This window comes from Setaria viridis, chromosome 9, assembly GCF_005286985.2.
Source record: "Setaria viridis chromosome 9, Setaria_viridis_v4.0, whole genome shotgun sequence".
NCBI lineage: Eukaryota > Viridiplantae > Streptophyta > Magnoliopsida > Poales > Poaceae > Setaria > Setaria viridis.
In genome coordinates this window covers 49,856,209-49,867,017 of record NC_048271.2, presented here as the reverse complement: position 1 = coordinate 49,867,017, position 10,809 = coordinate 49,856,209, and the positions used below count along the sequence as shown (strand labels likewise).

General features: G+C 54.5%; 1 protein-coding gene and 1 long non-coding RNA gene across 2 annotated transcripts; both read right to left on the bottom strand.

Moving 5' to 3' along the window:
* Positions 1-321: 321 nt before the first annotated feature.
* LOC117838754 (uncharacterized) lies at positions 322-1,238 on the bottom strand. The gene is made up of 2 exons (XR_004636716.2): positions 903-1,238; positions 322-793 (listed from the first exon to the last, which is right to left on the bottom strand). It is a non-coding gene; the product is annotated as an uncharacterized lncRNA (long non-coding RNA).
* A 2,951-nt stretch (positions 1,239-4,189) lies between these two features.
* On the bottom strand, positions 4,190-6,570 carry LOC117836492 (branched-chain-amino-acid aminotransferase 2, chloroplastic). The gene is made up of 7 exons (XM_034715930.2): positions 6,230-6,570; positions 5,922-5,992; positions 5,455-5,818; positions 5,126-5,356; positions 4,810-5,022; positions 4,574-4,686; positions 4,190-4,488 (listed from the first exon to the last, which is right to left on the bottom strand). Exons 1-7 carry the CDS (start codon positions 6,332-6,334, stop codon positions 4,374-4,376), a joined length of 1,212 nt encoding a protein of 403 aa, XP_034571821.1. The 5' UTR covers positions 6,335-6,570; the 3' UTR covers positions 4,190-4,373.
* Positions 6,571-10,809: the final 4,239 nt, after the last annotated feature.

Genomic DNA, 10,809 nt, shown 5'->3' with positions numbered 1-10,809 from the left:
GGGGAGCTGCTGGAAGGAAGTACTCGTGTCGTCCCCGAGTTCTTGCAATGGATCACGATAGGATACAGTGAGGTGCGTTTGGTTGGGTTGTGATTTTTGGAAAAACTGCTGTGAGTTGTAGAAAACAGAGTGAGGTGTTGTTTGGTTGGGCTGTGATTTTTGAAAAAACTGCTGTGAGTTGTGAGTTGTAGAAAATAGCTGTGAGAAAGTAGTCGTGGGAAAAGTAGAAAGCCGTTTAGTTAGAGCAGATGTGAAACTGTAGTGTGTACTTAAAATACTTGTAATGTTCATAAAGGTGTGAAAGTTCTGTTTATATAAAAATTGCTCGTAATAAAATAATATGTTCATTATTCGCATGTAAATGACTATTTTAGAAAGGAATTTTTTTTTTTACATTTTTCATCCATTAAATTGATTAGTCATCAAAAGGCTTGCGATAACCGGCCGCCTCGAACCAAACACACCCATCTATCTCTGTCCTCCAAGTGGAATCTAACGACTCTCCTTCATCTTGGACAAAAAGCAATTGTTGAGCCCACCTGTCAGTTTCTGTTTCTTCATCTTCCTCCCGAGTCCCAGACTTGTCCAGTGGCCGCGGCGGCGCGATCTGCGTCCGTCCTCCCGGCGGCGTACGTCAACTCCCGGCTGCGTACATCAACTCCCGTGGCGTAGAAAGGAGCGGACGGAGGGGCGGCCATTCGCGTCTAGGATGTAGCGGCGCCAGGAACATGGCAAAGCTCTACTGTTGTCCTGCGCGACCGCTACGAGCTTCCTCCATTCTTCAAAATTCGAGCTGCGGTCAGTACGCGACACAAAATTGATCAGTCCTCTAACATCTTCATGAGAAATTCCACTAATCTCTTCAAGCAATTTGAGTCAGTCAAATTGATTCCCAACAATACGTGTACAAACGAGCGCAGGCCTCGTTGGCCACGGGGACGATGTCCTCTGTAGCTGGCTTGGCTGCCCGGAGTGAAGCTCCTTTTTCCGGGGCAAGGCGGCAAAGCTCCTCCACGGTGGCCCGGTCTCCACCTCCTGGTCGGTGCGATCTCCACCTCCTCCGCAGCATGCACGCGGCGCGGGAGATGCGGTCTGCGGAGCAGCACAGGAGACGGCGGCGCCGGGTGCGGCGGGCGGCAGGCCTTGGCGGATGGGGCGGTGGTCGGGTGGGGTCATGGACGGACGGGAAAGGTCACGCACGGATGGGAAACAGAAGGGAAATCGAATTGGTATCGTCATAACCAGTTGCCCGAAACAGGTGAAAGCAGGGAACCTGTTTTTTATTTGTACCGGAGTGGAAGCTGCTTTTGATAAAAGCACATATGGCTTTTTATCCTTTTAGTTGGCTTTTAGCTTTTGTAAAAGTAAAAGCAGATTTGGAAGTCTAATCAAAGGAGGCCTAAGCATCGATGCGCGATACGCACACACGCTTTCTTTGTTCGGATTGGCGTGCGCACGAGGACTCGAGGAAAAAGAAATGACTCCCGAGTTCAGAGTTCTGACCCTGCTGTGGTTTGGTTGGTTGGATCGTGCCTAGCTTGTGATGTGCATCACGTAGTGAAATGGAACTGTCGATGCAGGGATGCCATGGGAGATCAGTGCACATCCAAGTTGCGAGATTCGCCGGCTTTGGAACTTGGAAGTTTGGTATGGGTTAAAAGTTTAAACTGACAAGCCCCCGCGTCGCTCCCCGCGGGCGACATAGGCGGCGCTCCTGTCGCTGCCGTCAAACCCACCCCACCACCTCTCGTGCCCACCTCGCCGCCGCAGGAGGGGGTCGCCGGAAGCCCATCCGACTCCCGAGGACGGTGGCGGCGGGGCAGACCGGCGGCTCCCGAGGATAGCACCGGGGTGGGACAACGCTAAGTGCTGGGCGGCGCGCCGGATTGGCGGCAGCCCAGATCCAGCCTCCCCGCCCCTGGATCCGCCGCCGTGGCCAATCCCGGCGCGGCGCGGAGAAGGTGGTTGCGCTGACCGTATCCTCGCCAGCGCACTTTGAGGGGCCTGGAGCAAGGCTGACGAGAAGGGGCTAGGGTACATGGAGGTCCCGGGCCCGAGGACGAGGAGGCCGCGGCGGCGGCGACGACGACGAAGAGGTGCTTCCCGCTCCCCATGTTCCGAAGGAGGGACCAGGATGGCGGCAAGAGAGGCGGTGGTGGTGGCGGTGGCTGCTTCGAGCGGCGATCGTTCGGGGCGTTGTCATCGTCGGGCTCGTCCGCCAGCAGCTTTCGATCTGAGGGGCGCCAGGACACGGGCTGGTGGCCAGGCTACGATGGTCGGTGTCGAGCTCATCGTCATCATGCCTGTCCCTGTCGTCCAGGAGCAGTGGCAAGCTGGCCGAGGCGAGAGAGGTGGAGGCTGCCGCCTTCTGGTTGTGGTGGAGGCGGTGCGGCCCGCGGCTAACGCCGTTGGCACCGGGTCCGGACTGTGGTTCACGGCGTTGGACGTGACGGTGCTGGCGAACCTGCGGCTGGACGGCACCCCGGTTGGTTGTTCGGGTGGCGGATGTCGAAGGTCCAGATGTAGGACGACGGGGGGGTGGGGGGGGGGCGGCGGTCCCGGCACATGGCTAATAGACCACACGCGGTGATAGCGGCCTGATGGAGAAGGAGACGCGGAGGGGCCGCCGGGAGGAGGAGACGCGTAGTAGGTGTGGCGGCCGGCGGAGGCCCATGGAGAATAGCGGCGTAGATGACGGCTACGCGGAGGAGGCACTGCATGCAGGCCGCGCGGGGCAGCGCAGGGCGCAGCGCGAGGAGGATGACCACATGCGAGCAAGCGGAGGTGGAGGTACGACGGCATGGTGCGAGGAGGCACGGTTGTGACGCCACCTCGGATGGGCTGCCGTGACTGTGGTCCGGGAGTACTGAGCCGTGAGCGTGCAGCGAGGGGTCGGGATGCTCCGCGCGAAAGCCCTCGCCAGCATTCTTGCTGGTGGGGATGACAACAGCGCCCTAGGACGTCATTCTCCCCGTTGAGGGCTTCATATCTGAGCTACAACTCTACTGCACGGGGTCCTCTGGGTGAAAACCTTGTCCAGATCCTGGATGGGCGACGGCGGCGCTATTGGCGTCGTGCGCTCCTTGGAGGCGTTGTCTCTAGAGACCCATCTCGATTTTGGCATTGCTGGTCCATTGGTCATGGGCGGCCGCAGCTGGTGGCGACAATTTAACCGCGTGGCAAGCTGGATGGGTGTTACCGAGACCGCGTGGAGGCGATCACAGTTATGGTGGGGGCCAGGGGTTGTCGCATAGTTGTCGGTCTTGGTTGCTTGCAGCGGACCGCGGTGTCTGGCGTTGCTTGGCAACGGTCAGTGCAGTGTGGGACTACGTCAGAGGACGACGCTTGCAGCAATGGCATCGTAGGATAACTAGGCTTGCAGTGGACCGTAGCGGGTTGCTCAGTTTGGCTGGGCTACCTGGTGCGGTGCATCGTCGGAAAACGGCACAAGCGACTTCTCTGGCTTGCTGACATGGCGGCGGAGTCTTTTGTGCGGGTGAAGTAACAAGGCGAAGTCGACCTGCGGCGGCGGCTTGGCTGATCGATGGAGATCTTGTGGAGTGGGGTAACATTGCTCGATACTCTGACGACGATAAAAAAAATGGATCTGCGACATGGGTACTGTGGCGGGCATGGCGAGGCCCCCACACGTGGTGTTTCTTTGAGGCGATGAGCGAGGTGGAGTCCAATGGCGGATGTGGCGAGGCCCCCGCGCGTTGTGTTATCGTGGTGGTGACTGCGAGGCAGCCTGCGAGAGGTTCGGATTCGGTGATATCAGTCTGTCAGGTGGAGTGTGGTGCTGCAGCGGCACTACAGCGGTGGATCCCGCATGGTGGTGGCCTTCTTGGTGCGGTGCAGGCTGCTTCTATCGGTTCCCTGTCGACGCAGGGCCACGCCTGGAGGTTTCGGCAAATACATGCGCGGGAATGTTGGTGGGTGCCGCCGTGGCGAGTGGAGTGGTGAGACCGCGTTGACGTCCCAATCGAACCGGTCGGATATGGCGGGTTTGAGTTAAGTGGTTACCTGCGTTGATGTCGCAATCCAACTAGACGAGTCTATTTTTTTTTCTTTCCTTTTCCTTTTCCTACCCGTGGCCTATTTTTTCTACTAGATCAATGAAAAAACGCACTATGCGGTTCGTTAAAAAAAAAGTTGCGAGATTCAAAACAATGACTGCTCAATCGCCTCATTGATCGCCATCAACAGACACGGTTTATTTTCCAAATTGCCGGGATGCTACATGCTGATCAATGGCATGCGTGCTTTTTCTACCTGATGGCAATACCAATGACTGCTCACAATGGCCAATCTAATAGTATAAGAAATATATGAATATCGAGGCGCTCCCATGGCCCCCAACCCATGCTGTCACCTTAATCTACAGCCACCGTCCATCCCTTGTTGTCCTCGGTCAGGCCCATCTGGATGGACGTCAGAGTCGTGTACAGCTCCTGCGCCAACGTGTCCGAGCCGGTTCTGAATGCGTGCCTGAAACGCCCAAGAAAAGACCATCGAGGAGCTGTTCTCAACATCTGCGACAGATCGGTCGAATTGAATAAAAATGCGATCCTACCTCTGCCCCTTGTACGTAACCGTCGACACCGGCGCCACCACCACCGCCGTCCCGGTGCAGAACACCTCGTCGGCGTCGATCAGGTCGTCGATGGAGACGAGGCGCTCCTCAACCTGCTCGGTCAGGATCATCGTCGTCAGTAATAAGTTGCCGCTGGAAATGGGCGTGCGTTCGATGTACGAACGGAGCGGCAGGTCACGCGCGAAAAGGGAAAGAGACAGGTTCAGGGCCGTGACCTTGTAGCCGCGGTCCCGGGCTAGCTCGATGACGCTCTTGCGCGTGATCCCCGGCAGGATGGTGCCCATGGTGGCCGGCGTGGCGACGACGCCGCCCTTGACGACGAACACGTTGCACGAAGAGACCTCCTCCAGGTAGCGCTTGTGCACCGAGTCGAGGTACAGCACGTCCGTGAAGCCCTTGCTCTTGGCGTCCAGCTGCGCCCTGAGCACCTGCGCACATCGTCACAACCATTTCCGACGATCACCCTATTCAGTCACCGCATGCACAACGCAAAACGCACGGCAGAACGGCCACGACAGCCAGCGAACGTACCGGCGCGTAGTTGGCGATGGTCTTGACGCCGCCGGTGCCGCCCGGCATCGCGCGGTGGAACTCATCGTCCACGACCAGGTTGATCGGCGCCAGGCCCTCCTTGAAGTAGTTTCCGACGGGCGCGGCATAGATGAGGAACGTGTACTCGGGGGCCGGAGCCAGCCCGAGGATCGGGCCGCTCCCCATGAGCAGGGGCCGGAGGTACAGGGCCCCCTTTCCCTGCGGCGGCACCTGGAACGAACACAAGGGATCGCAGAGGTCAATCAATGGCGGCCGGACCCGAGAGCTCGACGCGCGTTCGCGTGAAATGATGGAACGCACGCACGTACCCAGCGCCTGTTGGCGAGGACGGTCTCCTTGACGGCGCGGACGAACTGGTCCACGGACGGCGCCGGCATGCACATGCGCTCGGCTCCGTGCTGCATCCGCCGCGCGTTCTCCTCCGGCCGGAACAGCGTGTACCCGGCGCGGCCTGGCCGCCGGTACGCCTTCATCCCCTCGAACAGGCCCTGGGCGTAGTTGAGGACGCCGGAGGAGGGGCTGAGCTCGATGTTGCCGTAGCGGCAGAGCTCGCCGCGGGGGAAGCCGCCGAGGTCCTCCGGCGAGGACCGCATGACGTACATGTAGTCCGTCGGGGTGAGGCCGAAGCCGAGGTTGTCCCAGTCGATCTCGCCGCAGCTCTCCTCGTCGGACCTGCGCGTGCGTCCATGCATGCACACTTACATGTTAACGCGGCCCGCATGCAAATGGCAAAAACAGAGCCGGAGATCGATCGGGATCTGAATGCTGCTCTCACCTGTCGGTGTGGTCCAGCTGCGGCAGCGACGACTGCCACCGGCGCGGGCAGCTGCCTCCTCCTCCTCCGGCCTGCAAGTCACGAGCAGCAAGAAGAAGAACGCGGTTACTCCGAGCTCCGAAGATCGATCTCATGGCGGCGGGGAGAGCCATCGGGGACGACGCGGCCATGGCCGGAACAAACGAGAACGAATAAAAAGCTTCCAACTCAAGCTGTCAAGCATGCACGCGTCCACGCGGTGCGGCGCGAGAGATTCATGGATCTGAACGGTAGCAGTACACACTATACTACGAGAATCGCGCACGCACCGTTAGCAACGCCCCGCCCAGCAGGACCCTCGCGAGGCCGCCATGGCCGCCGCGGGCCCACGGAAGAAGAGCGCCCTTCGCAGCAGAGGACAACGACGCAGCCATGCACGGTCTTCTAGACCCGGCCAGTACCGCACACGGCTAGTGTCGGCGGTCGAATTGAAGCTCTTTGGTGATCGACCTGCTTGCAGCCTTCACGGGCCACCAATGGCTAATCAGCTAGCTCTCGTCAGGTCTCAGGACTTTGGAAGGAGGCAAACGAACGAGGGCAGTGATATTATAAGCAGCGTCATCCGCCCATGTCCGTATGCGAGGTGGTGTATTTGAGGTAAGGTCTGTTTGGATATACCCTTGAGTCCACTTTTAAAATACTTGACTTGTGCATCTAAATATGGGTTCTAAAAGTGCACTTAGGAGGTCATTTTCATTAGGAGGGCCAATAGGTACTAATGGATCCTATTTCTCTTAAAAGTGGTCCCTAAGTCTCCCTTTACCTCCGTTACCCTCCCATGCATTAATGATGTGAACAGTGTAGGGGTAGTTTAGAGAAGTAATTGGGGGTAAAAATGACATTTTCCCTCTAAGGTCCTAAGGATTAGTAGTCCATCCAAACAGCCATATACTAAACTTTAGGAGTAGCAATTTGATAGTTTAGTATTACTAAACTGTAGGAGTTTGTATCAAATAGGCCCTGACCGTGGATGACCCGGCGACAGACGGGTAGGGCTCGATTCCCGATGTCCGCTGCATTAGACTATTCTACCGGTAGTCCTGTGCATGCAAACAGGCCTTGACCGTGGATGACCCGGCGGCTAGCGGGTAGGGCTCGATTCCCGATGCCGCTGTATTAGGTCCTGTTTGATACAAACTCCTAAAGTTTAGTAGTATACTAAAGTTTCGGAGCCTCAAATTGCTAGTCCTAAAGTTCAAACCTTAGAGGAAAAATATCATCTTTACCCCCAATTACTCCTCTAAACTACCCCGCATTGTTTACGTCATTAATACATGCGAGGGCAATAGCGGTAAAGGGGGACTTGGGGATCACTTTTAGGAGAATTAGGATCCATTAGTACCCCTTGACCCTCCTAATGAAAATAGCCCTCCTAAAGTTTAGGGCCTGTTTGGATACACACTCATAATCTTTAGGACTTCACTTTTAGTCCACTTTTAGGACTTGTGCATCCAAACATATGTCATAAAAGTGCATTCATAATGTTTAGGAGTGTTGTTTTCATTAGGAAGACCAAACCATCATAATAGGTCATTTTTCTCCTAAAAGTGGTCCCCAACCCATCCTTTACTCCTGTTGCCCCTCCCCTTCTCTCTCCACGGCGCTAGAAACGGAGCAGGGGTGGAGTAATTAGGGGTACAAAAGTCATTTCCCCTCTAACATCCTAAAGATTATGATTCCATCCAAACAGCCCACTCATAAATTTTGGGACTATCAATTTCTAGCTCCTAAACTTTATGAGAGTCATAAAGTTTATGAGGGTGTATCCAAACAAGCCCTTAGGAGTGCACTTTTAGGATCCATGTTTGAATGCACAAGTTCTAAAAATATTCTAAAAATGAACTTCTAATCTTTAGGAGGGTGTATCAAACAGGCCCTTAGACTATTCTACCGGTAATCCTGTGCATGCGTTTGCAGGGATTGGTAGGGAGCGTTGCAAATTGCAAGGTTCGATGGCGTCAGGGTTATGGGGGCGTGTACGAAGCGGCCCTTTTCCTGGAGAGGGACAAACGAGCCGGAGACCACCGGATCGTAGCGAGGGGCGCGGCGTGGATGGCGTGAGCGTGACAGGTGACCCGCGAGCGAGTCTCGGGAAGGCCGGGAGGGAGGGAGGAGATGCGTGGGGGCAGGCAGCATGGCTGTGGCAAGGGACGCCGCTGCCGCCGTCGCCGTCCGCTGGCCGGGGAACGGGAGGAAGGCGGCGCTCGCACGGCTTCCGCGCCACGTGTTGCCGTCGATGGCAACGGCTCCCGAATTCCTTCCTTGTACCTCTCATCACCTCGTGCATCGCGCAGTGAACGAACGTGAAAATTCATGTCATTTCTTTTTTGTTACCAGAAAAGGAAATTCCTCGCGTTTTCCACGGAGACCCGGAGAGACCTGAGGCTCGAGATCGAGATGGATGCCAGTAAACCACTGCGTTCGCTTTCAGCGTGTGCAGGTATTCAAATCTAGTTGGGCTTCTCGTCCGTCTCCTTTTCCCGTGCTCTACTTCTTCCAGCATAGGGATTGCAACGGGATTGCCTCACCAACCCGTACTCTATTTTTCCCCTCCTAAGCAACTTCAAGAGTATCTTAAAAAATTCTTCCTAAAACTATGTATTGGGGTTCTCCTAAAAAAATTTTCCCCCCAAAAATATATCAGTCTAATAAATAGCTCCCAATATTTCAAACACAGGCCACGTCATCGTATTGGGTCCATTGGAAGGGACGCGCGGGCATGCGGGAATCAGGATTGGAGGAGGAACGTCAACGCTAAAATATACGCGGTGATAGACTGTTTTTTAGTGTCGCTAAAAAGTTAGGGAAGGTTTAGGTGGATTGTTGAAGTTCATTTTTCCTCTTTTTTTTCTAAAAAAGATATTGAGGGTAAGATTATAAATTCTCTTAGTGCTCTGAGAAAAGAAAGCGCACGAGCTACACTCCTTTGAGCTGGCGCTCGATCGAGATGCACGTAGTCCGGGCTAGCTCGCTTATCCTTTTTGTTTTTTTCCTTCTCGTTGGCAGGCCCGCTTCTTATCTAGATATCTGCATGCGTGCATGCATGGTGGCCGTCCATGGCTTTGCTGTCTTCATGGGCCTAGGCGCCTAGCTAGCTTGTTTCTGGATATACTAATTAATTTCGGGCAGTTGTAGTATAGCCAAGAAAGGGAAGTGACTCTGCCTGCAGCCCTGCACACCCATGACGAGCGTGTCAAATGATCCTGATCTGCAGACGCGTAGGATAGGATCACATTATTGAGCGGATGGGACCGGCTGACTGTGCAAGAGTCACCAACCGAGATCAGACCATGCATGCCATCGGTGACCCAAAGAATCAACGAACTGAAACTTCAGCGCGCTGGTATCTACGTGGCTATGAGTCGGATGCTATATATCTGCCTGCTATCCCCTTGGATTGATCTCGGTGTTAACATGATGTCAAAGTCCAATCGATGCATGAAGAACGGCTACGAGTGATTCTGATGTGTGGGACACTCCTACTGGATCGGCAGTGCTTTCCGTAAGTAGGGCGCCGTCTCCGTCACTTCCCTGAAATGAAGGGAGCAAGATGAACATGCACTCTCGTGCTCCGGCCGGTGTCTCACGGCGACTGCGACGTGTGTTGTGCTGGCACGGAGTGATCAATCTAATCTACCATCTCCATCGTGCGTCTATTTGTGTAATTGTGTGCTTGATCACGACAGTTTCCGTAGCATGTCGTAGACTAGCGTCTAGCTATAGCTTGCGTGAACACGAACGTGCTGCACCGGAGACATGGCCGCATGGCCGGCCTGGCTATATCCACGTTTACAAGACTCAAACCCTCGAGAATTCCGGCCCTGTAGTCGTGTACATATGTACAGTGCATGTCTCGATCCGCCCATGAAAACGTTGTGCATGATCATGATTGGTGAACTCTCTCCACCTAGCCGGGAACGATGCTAGGAAGCCCTTACAGCAGAGAGGAGGCAGTTGCAAATGAACTTTTTTTTTGAAAAGCTTGGCAGGAGAGCTGCCGCATCAGTTAAGCAAGAGAAGCAAATGAACGTAAGTAAGGCAAAACAAAACCAAGAAACCTCATCGGAAAAAGTAACATCTCTAATAATTTGACAATTTCAAAACCAGTCCGTCGGATTTCCAAAGCCGACCTGTCCAGATTTTTCCAGACATTCAACGGGGACTTTAAGGAAAATAGCAAGACTTGACCAAAATGATGGAAGTTTAACCGTAGCTTCTCACAAGCAAGATGAGTCTATTTACAAGACATCTTCTCAAAAAGAGCAAGTCAAGAAAATCCAGCCTAGCTGTTATTTTTTTTTCAAAACCGTCCTAGATGGCTTAATTTTTACATATCCACATTTTTACGTGGCTCAAACCCTCGAGAATTCCGGGCCCTGGTCGTGATGTGTATAAAGTACATTCATGTCTCGATCCGTCCATCAGTCCATGAAAACGTTGTACTGATCGGTATTGGTGAACTACGACTACGAAAGTTGGCAGAAATAGCACGGCAAGTTGTGTGGTGTCCAAAGACTTTGGAAAAGCTACGACTACGAGTGCCTTCAACCTCAACTGCAGAGTACCGTCCATGGCTGCTCCCCGGAGCTCTCATTCCTTGTCCTTGGCCCACTTCTCCCCCGCAACAGACAAAATGGTAGACCGTAGAGTTCACGGTCAGATTTGACATGTTGCTCTGGTTCCACATCGGCCGGGCAGGTGAACGATCAACGATGCAAAGTTCCACACTCCTAGATGCTCATGACTCATGCGAATTTGAGGATGTGGGATCGAGCATGAAAGGTCGCAGGATGCCCATGCAGCGAAGATTCCTAGGACAAGAGATCAGGCATGTGCCTGTGGAGCCCGA